This window comes from Jaculus jaculus, chromosome 9 (assembly GCF_020740685.1).
Source record: "Jaculus jaculus isolate mJacJac1 chromosome 9, mJacJac1.mat.Y.cur, whole genome shotgun sequence".
Lineage (NCBI taxonomy): Eukaryota > Metazoa > Chordata > Mammalia > Rodentia > Dipodidae > Jaculus > Jaculus jaculus.
This window is the reverse complement of record NC_059110.1, coordinates 113,460,937-113,485,055: the sequence shown is the minus strand read 5'-3', so window position 1 is coordinate 113,485,055 and position 24,119 is coordinate 113,460,937. Positions and strand designations below refer to the sequence as shown.

The window sequence follows — 24,119 nt, the reverse complement described above, 5'->3', positions numbered from 1 at the left end:
AGCACAAGTAAAGTCTTTTATGAGGTGAGGGACTCTTTGGAGGAAACACATAACAAACGAGGGGAAGGGCTTTGACCAATACCAAATGAGCAAAGCAAAAGCAAAAAAAAAGGGGGGGGGCTTACATGTCACCCTCTGTGGAGTGGGTATAAATGCTCTCTGGAGGAGGGAGGGTGACCCACTGCTCCTAGGCCAGGAGAACTTGCGCTGCATCTTCAACTGGGCTCCTCGCTCCCTCCGGCACCATGCCCTACAACTGCTGCCTGCCCGCCATGAGCTGCCGCACCAGCTGCTCCTCCCGGCCCTGCGTGCCCCCCAGCTGCCACGGCTGCACCCTGCCCGGGGCCTGCAACATCCCCGCCAACGTGGGCAACTGCAACTGGTTCTGTGAGGGCTCCTTCAACGGCAACGAGAAGGAGACCATGCAGTTCCTGAACGACCGCCTGGCCAGCTACCTGGAGAAGGTCCGGCAGCTGGAGAGGGAGAACGCCGAGCTGGAGCAGCGCATCCAGGAGAGGAACCAGCAGCAGGAGCCCTTGGTGTGCCCCGCCTACCAGTCCTACTTCCGGACCATCGAGGAGCTCCAGCAGAAGGTGAGGGAGTGGGCATCTTTTTGCCTTTAGGAGGAAGTTGGCAGAAGAGCCCCCGAGATATGGTTCCGAAGGGATATGAGCTCTCGGTGTGATGAAAAGGCTGGTGTCCGTTTTCCCACTTTATTTCTTGAGAATCCATCCATTTTCAACCTTGGGACTGTTAGTTTTGAATACTGGCATAAATTTAGCCTATGTGGAGGCCATAGAACTTCAGATAAATCAGTTGTTATTATTAAGAGCTGCCTCTGGGTGCTTCCATTCCTTCACCAAGCTCTGAGAGCATTACCCTGAGGTGAGAGAAAAGGACCCGGCCTAGGAAAGAAGGTGAGGAAGTGGGTCAGCCCACTTGGATTGTCTCTCTCTTGACTGGGCCTCTGGATGCTCTGACCTCTGGTTGCACGTCTCTTCTGGACATCGAAGGACCCTGGCCCCACGGCCTCAACATGAGCACCTCTGGGCTTCTGCTGGTGCACCACGTCCAGTGGGGGGGACACAACATTTGGCTCAATCCAGAAAGACTGGAAACCGTGTAGATGGAACTGGTCCCGAGCAGCCACCATGACAGGAGAGTGGCGTGTTTAGGTGACCTCGACCCTGCCCCTGCTACTTTACACGGTTACCCTCCCTCTGGGAGAGAAAGGTTCTTGAGCGTGCAGTGCTTTGTAGCACTTAGAAGCATGCCAAGCAGATCGCAGCCGTCTTTTGCTAAGCACGAATGATTATTATCAACTTCTCAGCATTGCTTAACAGGAAAGGGGGTGGAGAAGACCCTCTGTTCAGAGCTTCTTTGCATATTTGAGTGTCGTCGTATTAAATTCAGTTCTTCGAGTGTTTCTTGAGTGCTTTGCCCATGGACAGCATTTAACAGACCTATATAAGCTACACTGTGATTTCTTTCTCCGAACCTTACATACAAGTGAGTTAGCAGGGATCGCTGTTGGCAGAAAATAACTAAGCTTTTGCTCATCCTGCAATGTTTTGGGGCTTCTAGATCCTGTGCAGCAAGTCTGAGAACGCCAGGCTGGTGGTGCAGATCGACAACGCCAAGCTGGCTTCGGATGACTTCCGGACGAAGTGAGTTTGCAGATTGGTGGGGTACTGGTGTTTGTGTCTCCTTCTCCCTTTTCCTGTCCCCTTTAGTTTGCTGTTAACCCTGATGAACACTGGCTAAGGATCTTATTTACTAGAGCTCAGAGTTCCTTCTTCCTCCGGGCTTCACACTCCTTGCTCTCTCTTCTTCTGTACAGTGATATCCCCTTACTCAACTGAACTGTGTGTCCGTAGACAGAATGCTCCTCTGATGACCTAAGGTGCATGAAACTCAATTATGAGGATGTGGGATGTGTGTTCATCTGGGGAGCCTCACAGTTTGAGCTGAACTCTCCCTAAATCTATTGGCTCTTTATGAAAAGCATTACCCATGTGTGTTTCCTCCAGGATCTACTGCTGGGTGTTGGAAACCCATGTGGCTATAAAAACTAGCAACCCTAATTTCTAGTTGTGGGAGAAACCCAACCAAAGTGGAGTCAAGGCCAGGCGTGTTCCTGCCCAGCTTGCCTCTGATACCTTTGTGGTCACAGGTACGAGACCGAGCTGTCCCTGCGGCAGCTGGTGGAGTCCGACATCAACGGCCTGCGCAGGATCCTGGACGAGCTGACGCTGTGCAAGTCTGACCTGGAGGCGCAGGTGGAGTCCCTGAAGGAGGAGCTGCTGTGTCTCAAGCAGAACCACGAGCAGGTGAAGTTATTTAAAGCTGAACACGATTGGGTGATCAGACTCGCCTGGGCATGTTCCTAACCACCACAGGCTGTGGGTGGAGGCTCAATTATCTCAGGAAGCTGATCTCCAAACAGAAAGGGATTTGTAGAGAATGAGTAATCTAACAATTCGTGATAGAAGATTAGGATTTGCTGCTAGGGGTAGGAACGAGAGTAAAGAAAGTTGGCTAGCTCAGTAATGAGAAAAGGTCACAAACAAGGCATGGTGCAGCTATTATGGACCTGAATTTTCTGTCTGGAACTTGAGAGGGCAAGGTGGCTAAGACCACTTGAGAAAGAAGGGCGAGCTGGACTCAGAGCACAGCTTCCTCACTCCCATCCACAGCTCTTTCTGCTCGTCAATGTTTCTGGAAGAAATATAGCACAAAATACTCCTTCGTACTGGACAGTCATGGGTACAAAGGAGACAGAGAGATGAAGGAAGAAAGTAGCCTTAAATTCCAGAAAAATATATGTGGTGACACTGAGTTCATCACTCAAGAACTTACTATGCTAAGCACTCTAGAGTCTTAGAGAAAATGCTCATTTTTAACATGAGCAAGTGGAAGACTTCAGAAGCTTCTAGAAGCTATACAAAGTTGAGATACAATCCAAGTCTGTCTGATGGCTACCTAAGTCCAGTGCTAGTTTTAGGAAGAGATGAGTAATGAAATGAACAGATAATTATTTTGTTTAGTAAAATCTACACTGGTAGAATCAACACATCACTAAGTAAGGTTCTTCTATTCCAGAATGGCAGATTGTGAATTAACTAGTCTCTATTTCCTTCTTGTCACACTTTGTTTAAGAATTGAACTAAAGAAGCTATAAAATATTCCAGCAAGAACCTTGACCCGGGCTTTTAGAAATAAATTTCATTTATTGTCAACCATATCCCAGCTCTGAGGCAAACACCACCACATCTCCCTAAATAAGAAGTGGGATGCTGGATGTGAGGCGCAGAAGGGGGTCATAGGTTCGAAGGTGTTTTGTGAAATGGAACCAGAGTCACTGTCCACAGGGAAAAGAATGATGGGAAAGGAGGGACTGGAGCTCACGGAAGGCTAAAGAATGATCAGAACCTGAACTGCATTCTCTCAAGGACAGCATCAAGATCCTTTGTGTGATTGTCAATTGTCCTCTTTACCACATCAGGAAGTCAACACCCTGCGCTGCCAGCTGGGAGACCGCCTCAACGTGGAGGTGGACGCCGCTCCCACCGTGGACCTGAACCGGGTGCTGAACGAGACCAGGTGTCAGTACGAGGCCCTGGTGGAAACCAACCGCCGGGAGGTGGAGGAATGGTTCACCACACAGGTGGGTAACGAAGCGTGTGGCTGCTCAGGAACGGGGTCCCCCAAGGCTCTAGTGCCGGTTCTGACCCTGTCTCCTCCCCTCGGCTGTTGCAGACCGAGGAGCTCAACAAGCAGGTGGTGTCCAGCTCCGAGCAGCTGCAGAACTACCAGGCGGAGATCATCGAGCTGAGACGCACGGTCAACGCCCTGGAGATCGAGCTGCAGGCCCAGCACAACCTGGTGTGTAGTGTCCAGACCCGCGGCTGGCCAGGGTGCAGTCGGGAAGGCTGCATCAGTGGGGTGCCCCACTCATCTCTTGAAGCTTGTGATTTCTTTGGAAGCCCATGGGGAACCCTGAAGGAGCTGCCCCCTGACCTCCCTTGTGCTCCCCACCACAGAGGGACTCTCTGGAGAACACGCTGACAGAGAGCGAGGCCCGCTACAGCTCCCAGCTGTCCCAGGTGCAGTGCCTGATCACCAACGTGGAGTCCCAGCTCTCGGAGATCCGGGCTGACCTGGAGCGGCAGAACCAGGAGTACCAGGTGCTGCTGGACGTGCGGGCCCGGCTGGAGTGTGAGATCAACACGTACAGGGGCCTGCTGGAGAGCGAGGACTGCAAGTGAGTTTAGGCCAATGATTTTTTTTTCCCCTTGTGCACACGAGGTTCCTGTGAGGGTATAACAGGCTTGATGGAAATGGATTTATCATTTCGAGCTTTTGCTTTGAGACCGTTCAAGGAAGGATGCTAGCCTGGCACTGTTTTTATTCTCTTTCATTTTCGTTAGCTTATTTTGCTCTAACTTGGTCTAATGACTTCTTATCTTCAGGCTCCCTTGCAACCCCTGTGCCACAACCAATGCATGTGACAAACCCATTGGTCCCTGCGTCTCTAATCCGTGTGTCACCAGAGCTCGGTGCGGACCTTGCAACACTTTCGGATGCTAGAACACCTGCGGCCAGCAAGGGGTACAAGGGCACCTCATCTCAACTTCACATCCCAGGATCTTAGAAAGTGAACACAGTGGACAAAGGTGACATCAGTTACCTGGGGTCAGCTCCAGCCTTCCGCTGCATTTCCTGTCTTGATCCTTAAAGCACAGAAAAGAGAGGCAGGATCAATCTTTTGAGTCACACAGACAAACCTACAGCAGGATCAAATCATATCTGTTATCATAATGACATATTTGCCTACCATGTTATGCTTTTATGAAAGGTGTCTAAATGTGCCTTGAAAAATAATTCCACCAAGTGGCAGAGCTGATTGGCATGTTTATGAAGCAGATCTTAAGAGGAATTAACCTTTGTCACAGTGTTCAAGCCCTTTGTCCCCCAAATAAACTCTTGCTCTGGTACAAAAATTATAATTGTCTGTTTCTTTCATGAACTCCAAGATTGCTTGTCTTGTATCAATAGAAATTAAGTAGTGGTTTTTTTTTTTTTTTTTTTTTTCTAGTAGATGAAAGGGCCATTCACTCCAATATATATGGCCTGCAGTTTCTTTCATAGGAAAAGCGTCCGGCACACATCCCCTGCTGACCTAGATTGACACTTAGAGAGCAAAGGAGGAGATGGGTGCAGGTCTGGGTGATGTCAGTGATGGGGTGAGGGCAAGGTTGGCTTCTCCAGAAGATGATGTTTGAGTTGAGGTCTGAAAACAGAGAAGGAACAGATCAGAGGGAAAGAGCCTTCTAGGCAGAGAGTCCCACAAGTCAAGAGAGGGAACAAAGCTGCTCTCCCCGGATCGCGGCGGTGGGGGGCAGCGTACCTGCAGCTCTGGGTCAGGCTGGGCATCAGCCAGAGAGAACGGTGCTCACCAGTTCCGGGGAAGGGCCTGCTTTTATTAATTTTATTTTATTTATTTATTTGACAGAGAAAGAGGGAGAGAGAGTGAGAGAATGGGCATGTCAGGGTCTCCAACCACTGCAAACGAACTCCAGATGTGTGCGATCCCTTGTGCATCTGGCTAACGTGAGTCCTGGGGAATCGAACCTGGGTCCTTTGGCTTTGCAAACAAATGCCTTAACTGCTAAGCCATCCCTCCAGCCCAGGACCTGCTTTTATTTCAAGGACCAGAGAAGCCTTAGAGAGTTAAAAGGATGGATTGACCGGCAGGCTTATTAAAAGGAGTGCTTTCACGGCCGAGTGGGAAATAGGTTGAGGGAACACACACAGTGAAAGCTTTGGGCTAGCACATGATAGCTACTTGTCCACTGTGTTGTTTGCTTTTGTTTCAGAGGAGCATCCTTAACATCTAACAACTGCTCACACCCCCACCAGTAACAGAAGTCAGAGGAGAGGTGCCAGAAACCAGAAGTCAGGATCGTGATGTGCCCTGCCCCCAGCCATTGCGAAACTCACGCTAACACCTTGACAAGGTCATGCACCAAGGAGATGGGTGAGGCCCCACCTGGTTCTTATCTGAGCCCACTGCAGGTGTGCGGGCCGAGGAGCCATGCTTGTTCTCACTTTCACTTTTTTTTCCTTTTTAACGTAAGGACAAGCACCTGTCTGAGATATAAAGACGAGGGAGGATTTGTAGGGTCCCACAGACACATTTATAAGAAACACAGACAGGTAATTCTCAGTGGGTGGTATGTGTCAGCATGGACACAAATGACTTTCTCTAGCAGCACCAGGGTAGTTGGTGGTGGCCCCAGTGAACTAAAAGCTTGGGGCGGGACACATTGGAACGGGTGCTTAAAGTTTTAAAAATAGCCAAAAGGTGAAGAGGATGTAAGTCAAACCCCACCCCAAATTTTAAGTTTTTTTGAGGTAGGGTCTTGCTCTAGCTCAGGCTGACCTGGAATTCACTATGGAGTCTCAGGGTGGCCTCGAACTCACAGTGATCCTCCTACCAATGCCTGCCAAGTGCTGGGATTAAAGGCGTGCGCCATCATACCCACACCAAATTTTAAGTTTTAATCTTTTTTTTTTTTTTCGAGGTAGGGTCTCACTCTGGCCCAGACTGACCTGGAATTCACTACGGAGTCTCAGGGTGGCCTTGAACTCATGGCGATCCTCCTGAGTGCTGGGATTAAAGGCGTGCGCCACCACGCCCGGCTAAGTTTTAATCTTTAACTGTAATTCTGCCTTGACTTCTGTTCTCAACGTGTCACATGACTTTTCGCTCTCAGTTTCTCAAGGCTATAAAATGAGGAGAATAATAACCGCCTCACTGTTCACAGTTTCTCTCTCTGTGTGTGTGTGTGTGTGTGTGTATTGTTCCCATGGGTGTGTGTATGCATGTGTGTATCTATGTGGATGTGTATTTGTGTGGAGAGCAGAGGGTACTGTCGGCATCTTCCTCTCTCACTCTGCACTTTATTGACTGAGGGAGGGTCTTTCTCTTGAACCCAGAGCACTGGGATTACTGGCACTCACTGTGCCTGTGTGACGTTTATATGGATGCCAGGGGTCTAAACTCTGGTGTCTATGTTGGATGGCAAATACTTTCTTCATTGAGTCACCTCCCTGGCTATTCATATTGTTTTTAAATAAAGTGGAATGAGAGACAATGGTGAAGGCTAATCCAATGGCTGATGCATGGCAGGTTCATATGATGAACATTACAGTCACTTCTTTGAGGCCCCTGTGGAGAGTGTGTCTCTGTGTTCTGATCTCTTTCCTGTTGCTCGGGACAGGGAATCCACAACCTTGACATTCAAGGTTTGCTGATCTATGCCCTTTGGTTCCCAGGGGGGAACCCAGTCTCAAATTCCCATGAAATGAGCAAAGTAGGAAACAAGAGAAGAAGAAAGAAGGAAAGAAAGAAATCAACACAGAAATTTTCTTTTGCAATTCTCTTGGGCAATTTGTAAATCATCGTTTTACTTTACCACTTGGTCTCTCAGACTCTGTGTCTATCATAACCATCTTCCCTTTTAATTTTTTTTTCTTTTTTCAAGGTAGGGTCTCACTCTGGCCCAGGCTGACCTGGAATTTACTGTGTAGTCTCAGAGTAGCCTCAAACTCACGGCGATCCTCCTACCTCTGCCTCCCAAGTTCTGGGATTACAGGTGTGTGTGTGTGTGACCACGCCTGGTTTTACTTTCCATTTTTAGCCTCATAGTTTCCTCTTGGATTTAATCATAGACCCAAGTTTTCTGGTTTGGCCTTAGGTACCCCTAGGAATCATGCCCCCTTCTTCTCTAGCTTTTCCTACAGCAAGCCATGTGAGCCATCAGGGAGGCTAAAGGCTCCTTCATGGCATGGGCAGGGCTGCGCATGACGTGGGCTTGCAGACAGCGACACACCTCTTCTGCCTGTGCGACCCTCATGCTGTGTGCGCTCTTGTGATTTGCAGCACTCTTTAAGTGCACACGAAAACTTTGACACCATCATGTAGCCTGTTCAGACCTGGCCCCTGGATTTCATCCAGGCAGTTGCTTCTGTCAGGCTGACCCAATCAGGTAATTTATATTACTGAATGGTTTTCACACATGAAAACTGATCTTCCTGGTATCCTTCTGATGGACACATAAGGGGCATGCACCTGGGGTGCAGCAATCATAACATACTTGCTTGAAACTAGTAACTCATTTGGCGCCGGCGAGGAAATAGATCACAGAGAAGTTCTTTCAGTAATGACAGGCAGATTTTGTTTTTTTAAATTCCTTGGTGGGGACCTCTATGAACAGCAGAAAGCAGGAAAGCAAGTGAGTCTCTTTTCTATTTTTTCTTTTTTTGACAGTGTTGATATGAAACCCAGGGCCTTGCCCATGCTATGTACGTGCCAGAAAACCCCAGAAAGAAAGGACTATTCATTTCTCATCAGAAAGGAATAATCCCTATTTCTTTCAGCCCTGACACGGTGTGCTTTGAAGACAATTTGGTATTCCTATGTTAACAACCATGACATTGACAGGATTAGGCACGAAACTTCATTTTGAAAGAACATTTGCAGAAATCTTTTGAATAAATCCCAATACCCAAGAGAAATTAAGAACTGAAGTGACTCAGCCACATGATAACTGAATTCATGCCAATTTTTTTTTCCTTTCCTTTTTTTTTTTCTTTTTCCTCCTAATGCTGAAGGAAGATCCAGTAAGTTGTGGAACACTCTCAGGTCATGGGTCTTGGAGAAACAGCCTTGGTCCTGTCCTTCTCATGCTTCTCTCTAGTACCAGGCTAGGCTAGTTCTTAGTTACTTCAAGTTCCCCAAATCCTACGGCAGCAGAGTTTATTTCTGGTTCAAGCTCCATGGCCCACACAAGTCATTACGAGGATTCTCTTCACTGGAAGTTCCTCAAGAAGCAAGGCTGGCTGCAGCCTTAACGCTAGGTGCTTTTCCACGGATTTGCTTGGTAGGACGAAGAAAAAGTGTATTTGGCCCATAGAGCATTTGTCTGCAGAGTAACACGTATAGCTCCTATTTGCATTACCAGGCAAAATAAGTCGCTTGGTCATATCTAATTTCAGTGTAAGTGGAACTCTGGCGCCCGCCCCAGGACGGCTGAAGACGGCTGGGAGGGCGATCCAGGAACAGTCACAATGACTGCCACGCTCGCTCGGTTTGTGGGGATTGTTAGGGCAGAATGATGGTGTCTTGCCTCACCAAAGGATTTGTGTTTATTTCTACCACCGCACTGAAACATTATCAATCAGAGAGGCTTTTTTTTTTTTTTTAGCCTGGAACATTTTCAATCATTTGGGTCATGTCTAAGTTCTCGTGTAGCTCCCTGGGGGTAGAGGTAGTGGGCTGAATTTGTTTCTGGACCTTTGTTCTGCACGAATAAGGCTTTTTGCAAACCCAGCTTCTTGGAGCAGAAGGTATCATAGGCGTGCCTCCGCCCTGGGTGGGTCCTGGATTTTGTCTTCTGTTTCTACCTTCCTGAGAGGTCACGACAGCTGAAGTTCAAGTTTGCCAAGTTTGGCAAATTCCCTGGGTGAGGGCTGGGAAACATTCTCCATTCTCCATCTCTGAATGCTTTCCTTGATTTTGTCCTGTGGCAATTGCCTGGTAATCTGTACTATTTTGCCTCCTCATTGATGCTTTTAAAAGGACTCGGACACTTGAATGTCTAACATCCTTGATTTGCAACACCCTAGCTGGTTAATCTAAAAACTCGTCCACCGTTTAATCGGAACCAGAACTTCTGCATCTGTACTGTCTAATGTGAGAGCCACTAGCATCCTGTGGCCTTTTTCACGTAATGCACTGACATTTAAATAAAGCTAAAAATTCAGCTGCGCCCTCATTAGTTATATCTCAAGTGCTCAAGGGCCACATGCAGCTGTTGCCCACGGTTGGGAGCAGGGCAGGTATAGAACAGCCTTATGCATGCCATCGTCTCCAGGTCCAAGATGAAGGGCGGCACTGACTGGCTTTCCAGCTAATGCTCTTGATTGCACCGTAATAGAGGATCATCTCATATTCAGTTGTGATTGTAACTCTCTTCATTGCATACTCACTATACAGCAGACACTGTAAGTTCATGAAGAATCATGATATCTCTTTGAGTTGAATTAAAATTACTTGAAGGTTTTATGACACTTAAGAGTTGTGTTAAGCCAAGTCTTAACTTTTCTGTGGTTTCCTCGAGAAGAGCATACGAAAAGGGGGATAAACTATTTGGAAATATTTTATTTTACTTACTTATTAGATTGAGAGAGAGAGAGAGAATGGGTGTACTAGGGCCTCCAGCCACTGAAAACAAACTCAAGACGCATATGCCACCTTGTGCATCTGGCTTACATGGCTCCTGTGGAATTCAACTTGGGTCTTTAGGTCTCACAGGCAAGTGCCTTAACCGCTAAGCCATCTCTCCATTCCAAGGATGAACTTTTAAAAATATTTATTTATGAGTTATTTATCTATTATGTCTTTTTATAGGTACACATGTCATGGTGTGCATGGGGAAATCAGAGGACAAATTTGAGATGTCCGTGTGTCACCTTCTTGGAGACAGGGTCTCTTGCAGCTGCAAATGAACTTCCAGACTGTACACTGTCAGACTAGAGGACCCTAAGCTTTGGGATGTGCCTGGATCTGCCTCCCATTGTTGTACGCCCTTGGGGGTCACAGATACATGTGTCTCTTTGCATTTGGCTTTATTTGGGTGCTGAGAACTTGAATCTGGGCTGGCAGGCTTTGTAAGCACACACCTTTACCTGCTGAGCTACCTCCCTAGCCCCCTGAATGGGCTTCTGAAGCAAACATCTAGATTCTGATGCAAGCTTTGCCTCTTCTAGTTAAAGCACCTGACTCCCAGGTACCTCAGTGTTCTCAGGTGAAACCAGAGGATGGCGCAAGGTTTCTGTGATAGGGCACTTACCTGGCTTGCATGATTACCCCCTCAGCACCACAAAAGCAAATGGGCAAAACACAAAAAAGAGATAACATTTATAGTATGTGGCTATCTTAAACATTAACAAGAATGTCTCAGGGCTGGAGAGATGGCTTAGTGGTTAAGGCACTTGCCTGCGAAGCCTAAGGAGTCATGTTCGACTCTCCAGATCCAACGTTAGCCAGACACACAAAGGTGAGGCAAGCTCAAGGTAGCATGTGCCCACTGGGTGGCGCAAGTGTCTGGAGTTCGATTGAAGTGGCTGTGGCCCTGGCACACCAATTCTCTCTCTCTCTAAAAAAAAAAAAAAAATCCCAGTACTTGGGAGGCAGAGGTAGGAGGATCACCATGAGTTCAAGGCCACCCTGAGAATACAGAGTGAATTCCAGATCAGCCTGGACTGGAGTGAAACCCTACCTTGAAAACAACAACAACAACAACACAATGTCATCTATGAATTGCATAGTGCAGGGGCTAGATATGGAAGGTAGTAGCCAAAAAAGTGCCTCCCTTGCTCAGAGAGAGTCAGTTAGGCACACGATGTCAATCAGTGCTGTATAATGTAACACACTTCTCACATCAAATGACCTGAGTAAACTTTTGCCACTTGTCATCAAACCAGCACCAGAAGCTACCTTGTATCTTTCAAAAACAACCAAACACATCAAAACAGCATCCAACCTCCCTCCTTGATGGTGTGTGTAATGCCATGAGATGAACACTAGAGGCCGCCAGAACAGAAGGCACGCTTACATTTTGATGACCTCAGCACCTTGTTCTTGCTTGCACAGTGAATAGGCACTCAAGTTATCCAAGTAGGAAATCAAAATATCATGTTTTTTTTTTTTTTTTTTTGTAAAGCAGTATCTTTCATACACCAGAATAAATTCATGCTGTGTAACATCATTGATTGTGAAAACCATAGGGGCTGGGGAGATGGCTCAGAGGGTAAGAAGGCTCCCTGTGAAAGCATGAACACCTGAATGTTTGATCCCTAGAACTCACATAAGAAGCTAGGCATGGCGATGCATGCCTGAAACCCCAGGGCTGAGGTGGGGCAGAGACAAAGTATTGCTTGGATTTCCTGGTCAGCACATTAACACAAAACAGGCAGCTCCAGGTTTGGTGAGACTCTGTCTTAGGGAAATAAGACAGGAAAACAACAGAGGAAGACACGTGATGTCCTCTCCCGGCATCTTCATGTATGTGCACAGCGTGTCTGCATCTATACACACACATACATCCACCATATGCACACTCACACGATCAGATAACTACCTATAAAAGCTTAAAGAAAATAAAGCTGACTTGTTTGACTTGGGGATGGGGAAGAGACAGCCAAGAGATGCTGGGCACACCCAGGTTAACAGTAGACGCCTGATGCTCAGCTGGCCATGGTAATGCACATCTTTACTCCCAGCACTCGGGAGGCAGAGGTAGGAGGATCACTGTGAGTTTGAGGCCAGCCTGAGACTACATAGTGAATTCTAGGTCCGCCTGGGCTGGAGCGAGACCCCACCTTTGTTCTGCTTGCAGGGGACCAGGACTCAGTTTCAACCTGAGACAAACTTTGACGAGAGAACGCTCCAGCCAGGAGCAGTGGGGGAGCTCCCCACGCCCACACACTCCATTCCAGAGAGGAGGGGGAGTTCCCTGGTCTGTGCAGTGGCCTGACCTCAGAGCTGAGACTCTGGATGGCAGAACTGCCAGTGCCAGGCGAGACAGGAAGTCCCCGCAGAGAGGGTGACATCCAGAAGCTGAGGAAGTTCGGACGGAGCCGAGCATCCTGCTAGGACTGCGTGAAGCCTCTTTGTAGAAGGTCCTTACTAGGACAGGCAGTGGTTCCCGCAGAGACGCGTAGGTGACAAGAGCGCTGAGAATAAGTGACTACTGTGTGCTCAGCATCAAGCAGACCATCTAAACCACCCTCCCAAGGGCCAGGGAGCACTCTCGCAAGAGAGGGTGGGATGAATGTAAGAGCAGGAGGCTGAGAAGGAGGCCCAAGAAGTGTTGTCTTCCACGGCCATTACACTCAATTCACAGCAGCTGTGGTTTCCTGCGTAAGACAGCCTGTCGGTACGTCACCATGAACAGGGGAAGGATACAGGAGAGCTGGTGCCTCTCAGGGCAGCTAAGGGCAGCTAGTGGTTGCTGGGCGAAGGGAGTCAGGTTCATTAATGGTGTAGCTGTTGGAAAGTTGCCCCATTCCACAGTAAATAACCTTCCACTTGCTATAATGCCAGTGACCCTAATTTAACTCAATGCGGAGTTGGGCGAAGGCATGAAAGATGGGGATTGATGGGGAAGTACAAGGGTGATAATGGAATAATAGAGCGTTACTGGAGGGAAGGACATCAAAATACATTATTATACACATCTACAAAAAAATGCCAAAACTGGAAAAATAAATAACAATTAAAACAGTAAATTACAAAAGAAAAACATATAACCATAGCTGAAAGGAATAGATTTATCCACATAAAAAGAAAATTCTGTCCCTGAAGACACCATGGACACAATTAAAAGGAAACGTCACCCAGGGACAAATCTTGAAAGAGCTAGTATACTTCACATCAACTAAGTTAATTACAAAAGATGAGTAGTTTAGTAGAAAAATCAGAAGAAGCAGGTAATCTTCAAAAGGAGAAATAATAATTGATAAAATGAATGCATTAATAATTAAATAAGTATGAACAAATACTACATGAATTCATGATTGGCCTACCAGATCAACAAAAAGATTAAAAACGTAAGAGGCTCACATCGATCATCTGAGCACTTGGGAGGCTGAGGTAGGAGGAGCTGCATGGGTCTGAGGCCAGTCTGGGCTATAGAGAGTGTGGCAGACAGCTTTAGGTTTGCTGAGACGAACTTCCAGACCAGGCACGGTTATGGAGGAAGGGATGTTTATTGAAGCTTACAGATCCAGGGGAAGTTCCATAATGGCAGAAGGGCCAAGCAGAGAGAGAGAAGCCATAAGCCCAAAGCCAAAAGCCACACAGCACACTTCAGAAACTCCAGGTGGAGCTAGGCACTTTGCATATCTTTAGATTGGAATTTCACACCCACCACTACACCTTAAGATCAGCCCAGTGACACCTCCTCCAGCCAGGTGGTGGCAGATCCAAACTACAAATTAATAAAAGACTGAATGTATTGGGGGCCATCTGTGCAAACTACAACAGAGTTCCAGGTTAGCCTGTGCCAAAATGAGACCCTGCTTGCAACTAAGCAACTAGGGCTGGAAGGATGACTTAGCAGTTAAGGCATTTTCCTGCAAAGCTAAAGAACACAGGTTTGATTCCCCAGGACCCACATTAGCCAGATGCACAAGGGGGCACACACATCTGGAGTTTGTTAGCAGTAGCTGGTGGCCCTGGAGTGTCCATTCTCTCTCTCTCTGTCAAATAAATAGACAAAAATTTAAAAAAATGTAACTAGATGGGCATGGTGGCACATACCTTTAATCCCAACACTTGGGAGGCAGAGGTAGGAGGATGCCTGTGAGTTGAGACCAGCTTGAGACTACATAGTGAATTTCAGGTCAGCCTGGGCTAAAGTGAGGCCCTACCTCGAAAAATTAAAAAAACAAACAAAAAACAAAAACAACAGACATTTTAAGGGTTGGAGAGACGGCTCAGTAGTTAAGGCACTTGCCTGCAAAGCCAAAGGACCCAGGTTCAGTTCCCCAGGACCCACATAAAGCCAGATGCATAAGGTGGCTCATGTGTCTGGAGTTCGTTTGTAGTGGCTGGAAGCTCTGGCATACCTATTCTCTCTATTGGCCTCTTTCCCTTAATCTTTCTTTCTTAAATAAATAAATAAATAAAATATTAAAAATGCAATTAACATTTGTAAAGCACCATGACATGGATACTATGGAATTTTTTTTTCCTGGAGAATATTTAAAACTAGTTACTAATAGTTTAAAATGATTATTGTGATGAAGACTCAGTAGTTATATTTTGGGACTCTATAAGCAAGTCCCTTTAACTGCTAAGCCATCTTCCCAGCCTTCATTTTAGGAATCTAAGTAATTAAATTTTTTTTTGTTTATTTTTATTTATTTATTTCAGAGCAACAGAGAGAGAGAGAAAGAGAGAGAGAGAGACAGATAGATAGCAAGAGAATGGGCATGCCAGGGCCTTCAGCCACTGCAAATGAACTCCAGATGCATGCACCCCCTTGTGCATCTGGCTTATGTGGGTCCTGGGGAATCAAGCTTCTAACCGAGGTCCTTAGGCTTCACAGGCAAGCGCTTAACTGCCAAGCCGTCTCCCCAGCCCTCTAATTAATTTTTTGAGACAGGGTCTTGCTATGTAGTTCTGATCGGCTTTGAACTTGTTCTGTAGCTCATGTTGGCCTCATATTTGTGACAATCCTGCCTCAGCCTCCGAAGGGCTGGGATTACAGGTATGAGCCACCATGCCCGAGTAGGCATTTATTTTAGAGAGAAAAAGAAAGATATGTTAAAAGAGGGGTTACATACACCAAATTCTCCCTAAATTGATAATGCTTATCCCATTTAAACTATGCTGATTTCACTCTCCATTGGAGAATCTGTTCTTCATTTTCATTTATTTTTATTTATTTATATGAGAGAGACAGATAGATAGAGAGAGAGACAGAATGAGCGCTTCAGAGCCTCCAGCCATTGCAAATGAACTCCAGACGCGTGCGCCCCCTGTGTATCTGCTAACGTGGGTCCTGGGGAATCGAGCCTCAAACCGGGGTCGTTAGGCTTCACAGGCAAGCACTTAACCACTAAGCCATCTCTCCAGCCCTGTTCTACTTTTTCAGAAGGTAGAGAGACCTGAGGAGATAAACTACCCCGCACATTTCTGCCAAGCCCTAGCTGAAACCATAGAGGTATTGGGGAGACATGCATGAGTGCTGTTTCTATGGTGAACCTGACAATTAGCACCAGGGTGAAGGAGACAGACACTGAGGACACTCAACACCCACCAGAGCAGAGATCCAGAGGCTCCTAAGAGCTCATCACTGGAGTAGACTTAAAACTCACCTACCATGGCTCAGGGAATTTTGCGGAAGAGGGGGCGGAAAGATTGTAAGTGCCACGGGTTGAGACATCATACCCAGAGTCATTCCCTCCCCCTCCCCAAATAAATGACTACTGTTCCCACATAACCCACAACCCCATAGGGAATACCTGGAACCCCGGCCAGGGCTGAGGGAAAAGAGGGTACTAACACATGACGTATCCGTACGAAATATGTTGATAATAATAATAACAAAAATACAATCAACACTTAAGAAAATTAATCTCAGTGATATGCTTTTGATATGAGAAAACAACAAGGAATGTTTCCTTCAACTTGAAAATAGAACTTTTCAAATTTTCATATTTATTAATTATTATGCTCAGGCATTTTCTATTTAGGGTACAAACCAACTTGTATACATGATTTCAATTGTGGAAAAAGTGTGTCAGGGTGACACTTGGAAGCAGAGCCTGGTGATTTCTTCTTTGCCCTTTCCTCGTGGTGTGGGCAGGAGGGGGAAGGTCTACAGCCACTGCGCCCGCGGTGGGGACATTACCGCGGACGTGAAGCGACGTGGTGCAAGTCAGCGCTTCGTTTAGACCCACCAAAGTGGGCTTGTAGGGGAGGATGGAGGATGACCACGTGGTTAGACGGTGTTGGGGCCTCCCTGATGGAGAGAGGGTAGAATTCCTGGACTAGGAGCAGTGTGGGAAATATCCACGTCTTTTAATAAAGAGACTGCGAGACTCTAAGCAGTGGAAGTGAGGCAGTTTATTTTTGATCTTGCTAGGTTGGGTGCAGCCCAGAAAAAGCAAACCAACCAACAAACTGGATGTGTGCCATCTGAGCCCAGAAAGTTGTTGTTTTTTTTTATAGTCCCTTAGTGCCATAGGTCCCATCTTTATCTTATTTTTCCCCCATTGGCTGGGTGCCTGGGGGTGTCCAGTCTTCCTAGTGTTCTGATGTAAACCTGCCCTAAGGTTTCTTTCTATTTTTTTTAAGTTCTCCTCTTAACTGACCTTGGTTCTGATGTGTATTCTGAAGACGTGGGGTTTTACCTGAATATTGGGGCTTTGAGATCTATAGACCCGGAAGTAAGCCAGGCATGTGCTTAGTGCCTTTTGTTGGTTAAGCTTGTAGGCTCAAGTCTTATGTGAGGCATGTACATGTTTATTGAAAAGAGGCCATTGTCATAGTCTTATTTCCTACGGCAGGGACACCTCCAGCATCCCCAGCTGGTGCCACCTGAGGAATGGTGGGGTCAAGAGTAAGAGGGGACCAGGGCTGGAGAGTCGGCTTAGCGGCTAAGGCGCTTGCCTGCAAGGACCCATGCTCTACTCTCCAGATCCCATGTTAGCCAGACGCACAAAGGTGAGGCAGGTGCAAGGTTGCACATGCCCACTAGGAGGTGCAGGTGTCTGGAGTTTGATTGGAGGGGTTGAGGACCTAGTGGGCCAATTCTCTCTGTCTCTCTCTCAAATAAAGAGTAAGAAGGGAGCCGGGTGTGGTGGGCAACGCCTTTAATCCCAGCACTCGGGAGGCAGAGGTAGGAGAATCTCCGAGAGTTCGAGGCCACCCTGAGACTACATAGTGAATTCCAGGTCAGCCTGAGCCAGAGTGAGACCCTACCTCAGAAAACCAAAAAAAAAAAAAAAAAAAAAAAAAAAGTAAGAAGGGCTCATGTACATTTCAGTAGCTGTGAACAGTGAGCTTGCTGACCCTATTTTTAAAAAAAATATATTTTATTTATTAATTATTTCAGAAAGAGAGAGAGAGAGAGAGAGAGAGAGAGAGACAGACAGAGACTGGGAATGGGTGCACCAGGGCCTCTAGCCATTGTAAATGAATTCCAGATGCATGGACCACCTTGTGCATCTTGCTTAAGTGGGTATTGGGGAATTGGACCTGGGTCCTTAGGCTTCACATGAAAGTGCCTTAACAGCTAAGCCATTTCTCCAGCCTGACCCCACTTTTTCTTTTTCTTTTTCTTTTTCTTTTTCTTTTTCTTTTTCTTTTTCTTTTTTTTTTGTTTGAGGTAGGGTCTCACTCTGGCCCAGGCTGACCTGGAATTCACTATATAGTCTCAGGGTGGCCTTGAATTAATGGCAATCTTCCTACCTCTGCCTCCGGAGTGCTGGGATTAAAGGTGTGCACCACCACGCCCAGCCCAACCCCACTTTTAGTATTATGATGCAATCCAAGCTCCTCCCCCACTCACATTCCACATCTAGATGAAAGACAGGGGAGGGAGGAACATTGCCTTTTTGCCTTTCCTCATAAGCTGGAAGGAGGATTTGAAGTAGGTTTAAATAATTTTAGAGGAAAATAAAATTATATATTTTTCACATGTACTTGACATATGTTTAATAGGCATCTATATGTGTATTTATTTCCATTCATTTCAATATTTATAAGCAGTTCTTTAGAATAAAACACTAAAAGGAAGACTAAGATAATAATAGTGTTTATATCTTTAGTGTGGCATTATAGGTGACATTTCTTTGCTTTACTTTAATTTTTTTTTTTTTTTTTTTTTTGAGGTAAGGTCTCACTTTAGCTCAATCTGACCTGGAATTCACTATGTAGTCTCAAACTGGCCTTGAACTCACAGCGATCCTCCTACCTCTGCCTCCTGAGTGCTGAGATTAAAGGCATGCACCAACATGCCGGGCTAAAATTTTATTTATTTGAAAGAGAGAGAGAGAAAGAATGGGCACACCTGTGCCTCTAGCCACTGTAAATGAACTCCAGATTCATGTTCCACCATGTGCATCTGACATACGTGGGTCCTGGAGAATCAAACTGGGGTCCTTTGGCTTTGCAGGCACATGCCTTCACTGCCAAGCCATCTCTCCAGCTCTAAAATTTTATTTTGAAAGGTGTGTGTGCGCGCGTGTGGAGCGGTATGGTGTACACAGGCAAGCATGCACGCATGTGTGTAGACAGAGCTCATTGCATGTCCTCTATGGCTTGTCTGCCTTACAAAGTGCCTCACTGATCCTGGAGCTCGCCAGGTATTTGCTTAGACTGGCTGGTTGTCGGCATTCCTTCTGCTTCCACCCTGCTCGATGCCGGGGTGAGAGGGGTGCGTAGCCATGCCTGGCACTTTTCGTGGGTGCTTGGGATCAAATTTGGGTCTTCATGCTTGCACAGTGAGCCCTCTAACCCACTGAGCCATCTCCCCAGCCATGTTTTCTTTCTTTTTTCCTTTTTACATTGTTCAGGAGTTTCACAGTTAAGCAGGTATAAGGTTTATAAGGCAAAATAATATTGTAAAGGGCCACCTAGGGAAATAATTATTTAAATACAGTGTCAAAGGCAAATGACACCCTGGAAAGAACAGAACTTAAATAGCAAGCCTTTATTTTCTACTCTGCAAGTGATTCCCAATGATCAAAAATTAATCACCCAGTTAAACAATGAGCCATAGAGGCAAAGCTAATTCACAAGAGGGAATGCAGGCAGCATTTAAACATACAGTAGAAATTCCAATTAAAACTATTGCCAAGTCCTTTCTTTCTCTTATCAGATGGGCAAGGTCATGTGCCTTGATATCACGTTGTGTTGGTGAAGAATGAAGAGAGTTGCACCCATTGCTGAAGAGACCACGATTGGTCCAGCCTTTATGAAAGTTGATTGGGCAACAAACACAGGCACTCATTCACCCAGCATTTCCCCCTCTTCTGTGTATCGCAGGGGGATGTCAAGATATGTACATATGAATTAATTGCGCAGTTATTTACTTCAACTTGGTTATAATAGGAACACATCAGGTATAAGAGAAGCAAGGTAAATGTCTCTCAGCAGGGAACTTGTGAACTGTGGATCACTGTGGTGCTATGATTCTATGAACTTCTTTAGGTACTGACAGAATGATCCTGATGACACCCTAAGAGAGGAGAGGATCGGAGCTGAGGATCAGCGAGCGCAGGCCTCTGATAAACACAGAACCAGGCTCTTTCTCATGCTGGTGACGCTCTGAGGACACAGCAGCATTTGCTGCCGTGGTTGGGGATCCAGCGCCTCACCCCGGCGGCTCTGGACGGGTGGCAAGGACAAGATGAGCCGCTGAGCTTCAGGCTCAGCCAACTCTTGGCTGCCTGGCATGGGAAGGAGGGGGTCGTATGAAAAACCTCGAAGGTGCCAATGCCAACAGACCCCTGGGCTCAACCGAGGGGCACTGCTGACACCAGGAAAACTACAACTCCAGGAAAGATCCCCAGGAAAGACCCCAAAGGCAGGAGAAAGAGGAAGAGGGTGTGAGGCAAGAGGCCTTGCCCCGCCCCTCCCCCCAGGCTTCCAACCACCCCCACTCACCCAGTGCCCTCAACCGCGGGGTGTCTGTCATCAGAGGGGAGCAGCTTCCCTTTAGGCTCCTGTCATGCTTAGCCACAGTTCCCATTCCATGGGCAGACCTAAGGAATGTTACTTTCTTGGCTCTTGGTTTGAGGGTCTCTTCTGTACTCCTCTATGATCTGCCTTTCTTAAAGGACCGAGGTTTCTTTGACCTTAAGAAGGGCCTGTGCCTCATCCTATCGTGACATCCCCCACCACCCGCCTCAGTAGGCATGGCCAGCGGGGGGCTTCTTGGTGCTGTGAATGCCCTCAGCCAGTCTGCGTCTCTGTCACAAAGCACAGCTCTCTCTGCTTTTCTTCCTTCTCTGTTTTGGCTAGTCTCTGCACTAGATCAGCCTTTGGGGTGCAGGGTGAGATTGAGCCCTTATCCTTCTTCATAGTGGCCCAGACCATCTTGTTCTCGCCTGGGCTGAATAACTACTGCGGGGATAGAAGGGCAGAGTCACCCCTTATCCAGAGGAGGCTCAAGGCGCCCAGGTTCCTGACCCCCCCCCCAAGGGATTACTGGTTCAAATCCATCAACTCCACTCTAGACCCAGCTCCCCTTTTCTTCAAAGGGGTACAGAGCAAGGAATAATCTTGCTCTTCCTCCCCCTTCTGGCTCTCTCCACCCTCCGAGGTTTCGGCTCCATCTGCCCTCTTCCATGGGCTGGAAGTTTGGGCTGTTTTAGTTCAAGGTTTCATTCACAGACGCCTGTCACGGTTGCTACGACATGGGTCAGAGTTCATCCTCATCACTTCCTCTTCTGCATTCCTTTCCCCAGGACAGTCCTTGTGGGAAAGTTGGGAATTGGGGGGTACCAGCCTCGGCTATCCATGACCCAGTCCCAGAGGAGGTGGAGCCTCACCTCTTGGATGGTACAGCGGTGTGGAGGGACTGTACTCCATGTGGACTGTGGCAGAGTATAGACAAGGTGCCTTTTCTCCCATTCTGCTGAGGATGGTAGCCATTTCTTGTTCCAGGCTGAGGGGAGGGGGGGTGTTTCCCTGTTTGTTTTACTATTTACAGTTACTTGAATAACAAAAATCCTTTTTTTTTTGGTGGTGGTTGTAGGGAATCATTTTGTGCTACTTGTATGATGAACATAAACCGCACCTATGCCCATTTCCATCTATCTTGATAATAGCTAGTGCTTCTCAGACTGTATGTGGCCGCCCATTGTTCTACATGTTTACATGCATGCAAACACTCTACGAGATTGGCGTTACTAGTGTCGTAATTTCCAGTTTGCAGATAGGGACATTGGGGGCACCGAGGGGTCGAGTGATTGTGAAAGCGGGCGGCCGGGGTGAGTGAGAGGCAAGAGCATGGAACGACGGGTCAGAGAGCTGAGGAAGACTCTTCACTGAATCCTCCTTTGTACCTTGTAGCCTGTGCATTGGTGTGTTGCTACTATAGCTGGGCAAGTATATAAATGAAAGTTCATTTAGCTCCCAGTCCAGAGGGTCAGTGGCACAGTGTCAGCATCAGCTCAGCTCAAGTGAAGGCCTTGGGGGGAGGGCAGTGGGGAGAGAGGAAAAAAAGGGGAGGAAAGGAGGACATAGGGATATTATTGGACAGGTCAGGCTCAGGCTTTTAGAAGACCTAGCTCTGAAGGGAATCACCCTAGACACCTTTGGGAGGGCAGAACCCCAGTGACCTAAGGGTTTCCTAGTAGGTTCCACCTCTTAAAGGTGCCACAATCTCTCATATTGCCAAAGTGAGAACCAAATCCCCACACATGAACACTTGAGGAGCTCTCTCAAACCTTACTCAAACCATTGCACTCTGAGAATGTGTTACTTATCATAAAACATATAACAGGGGTTAGGAAGATGCGGTTGAAAGCACTTGCTTGCAAAGTCCGAGGGCCTGGGTTCAAACCCCAAGCCGTGTAAACAAGACACAAAAAATGGTGTGTCTGGTGTTCATTTGCGGTGGCAAGAGCCCTTGGCATGAACACACACACACAATATTAAAAAGTAGATAGGGCTGGGGAGATGGCTTAGCAGCTAAAGCATTTGCCTGTGAAGTCGAAGGACCCAGGTTCAGTTCCCCAGGACCCACAGATGCACAAGGTGGCACATGTGTCTGGAGCTCATTTGCAGTGGCCAAAGTCCCTGGAGCACTCATTCTCTATCTGACCCCCTCAAATAAATAAAATAAGTAAATAAATAAAAATATTTTACAAGTGGATAAAAGGATGTGTGTACTGTGGACATTACTGTATTATATCCCCCACAGGTGCCTGGCTATGGACATGGGATTGTGACAGGGAATAATGGACCAGGAATCAGAACATCAGGTAATGGATCCAACTGGTCACTGATGTGTCCTCTCTGGACCTTGGTATCATCTTCCATAAAATATGAGTGCTGGGGGTGGAAGAGGTGGCTCAGCAGTTAAGGTGCGTGTTTGCAAAGACTGATGATCTGGTTCAATTCCCCAGTTCCCACTTAAAGTCACGTGCACAAAGTGGCACATGTATCTGGATTAATTTACAGAGGCAAGAGGCCCTGGTGTGCCCATACTCACTTTATCTCTCTTTGTCTCAACTAAATAAATAAGAATATTAAAAAATATGATTACTTTTGGCTGGAGAGATGGATTAGCATTTAAGATGCTTGCATTTGAAGCCTGAGGACCCAGGTTCCATTCCCCAGGACCCACATAAGCCAGATGCACAAGGTAGCGCATGTGTCTGGATTTCGTTTGCAGTGGCTAGAGGCTCTGGCGTGCCCATTTTCTCCCTCTGCCCCCCTTCTTTCTCTCTCTTAAGCAAATAAATTAAAAAAAAAAATTTAAGAATATGAATACTCTGACAGTGGATGTTATGGTGCCATTAAACTATGTCAGTGTTTCTTAGTTAATCCAGCTTACTTTAGAAAGTTTTACTAGTCATTACTTTTTGATGTGTGTGTAAACAGAGTGTGTGTGGGGTAGTATCTGGAGTGGTGTGTGATGTGATGCGTGTGTAGTATACGCACATGTGTATGTAGATGCATGAGGCCCGTGCTCATGTGTGGAGCCCAGAGTAGAATATTGTGTGTCTTCCTCTTTTTCATCTGCCTGTTTGCTTGAGAGGAAGTCTCTCACTCAACCTAGAGCTGCTGTTTCCGTTGCTGTTTTGTCAGTCAGTGGGCTCAGGGCTTCTCTGCTCCCTGTGGGACTGGGGTTAAGGACATGGGAAGCCATGCCCAGCTGTTTACATGGGCGCTGGGGAATTGAACTCTGGTGGTCTCTGGCTCTCTCAGGCCCCCGTGCTTGAGCAGCGAGCACTCTTCACTGCTGAGCCATCTTCCCAGCCCTAGAAACTTTTCAGCATCTAACTCCCCAGCTCTCGGGCTGGGGGTGGGGTGCATATTGTGATTTAACCTAGAATTGGAATGCAGATTGGGGATGTGTGTCTTTTTCAAACGTCCCACCTGGAGGCAATTCTGATATAAAACCACATTTAGAAATTGGACCACATGATCTTTCAGGGGCTTCTCCCATCCCTGGGGACCCAGTTTCATATCAGACGCAGGTTGTCCACTTCATTTCACTCCCTGCCGCTGCCCTGTCCTTAATCCTTCGAGGCTTTCTTCGAGCATCTTTTTCTAGGACATTTTGAAAGAAAGGGAGGGTTGGAGGGATGGCTTGGTGGTTAAGGCATTTGCCTGCAAAGCCAGAGGACCCAGGTTTGATTCACCAGGACACACGTTAGCCAGATGCACAAGGTGGCACATGCGTCTGCAGTTCGTTTGCAGTGGCTGGAGGCCCTGGCACGCCCATTCTCTCTCTCTCTCTCCCCCTTTCTCTGCCAAATAAATAAATAAATAAATCAAAATAAAATATTTAAAAGGAAAG

General features: G+C 47.0%; 1 protein-coding gene across 1 annotated transcript; it reads left to right on the top strand.

The window, feature by feature from the left end:
• The first annotated feature begins 245 nt into the window (after nucleotides 1-245).
• On the top strand, nucleotides 246-4,590 carry LOC101603674 (keratin, type I cuticular Ha3-I). The gene is made up of 7 exons (XM_045158631.1): nucleotides 246-593; nucleotides 1,585-1,667; nucleotides 2,174-2,330; nucleotides 3,506-3,667; nucleotides 3,760-3,885; nucleotides 4,044-4,264; nucleotides 4,473-4,590. The coding sequence occupies exons 1-7, from the start codon at nucleotides 246-248 to the stop codon at nucleotides 4,588-4,590; spliced, it is 1,215 nt and encodes a 404-aa protein (XP_045014566.1).
• The last annotated feature ends 19,529 nt before the right edge of the window (nucleotides 4,591-24,119 follow it).

Excerpts from the sequence above, each read along its gene's own strand:
- LOC101603674 (XM_045158631.1), top strand. The coding sequence starts at position 246 with ATGCCCTACAACTGCTGCCTGCCCGCCATGAGCTGCCGCACCAGCTGC. Across the intron at positions 2,331-3,505 it reads TCAAGCAGAACCACGAGCAG|GAAGTCAACACCCTGCGCTG; the intron begins GTGAAGTTATTT and ends TTACCACATCAG. Across the intron at positions 4,265-4,472 it reads CTGGAGAGCGAGGACTGCAA|GCTCCCTTGCAACCCCTGTG; the intron begins GTGAGTTTAGGC and ends TCTTATCTTCAG.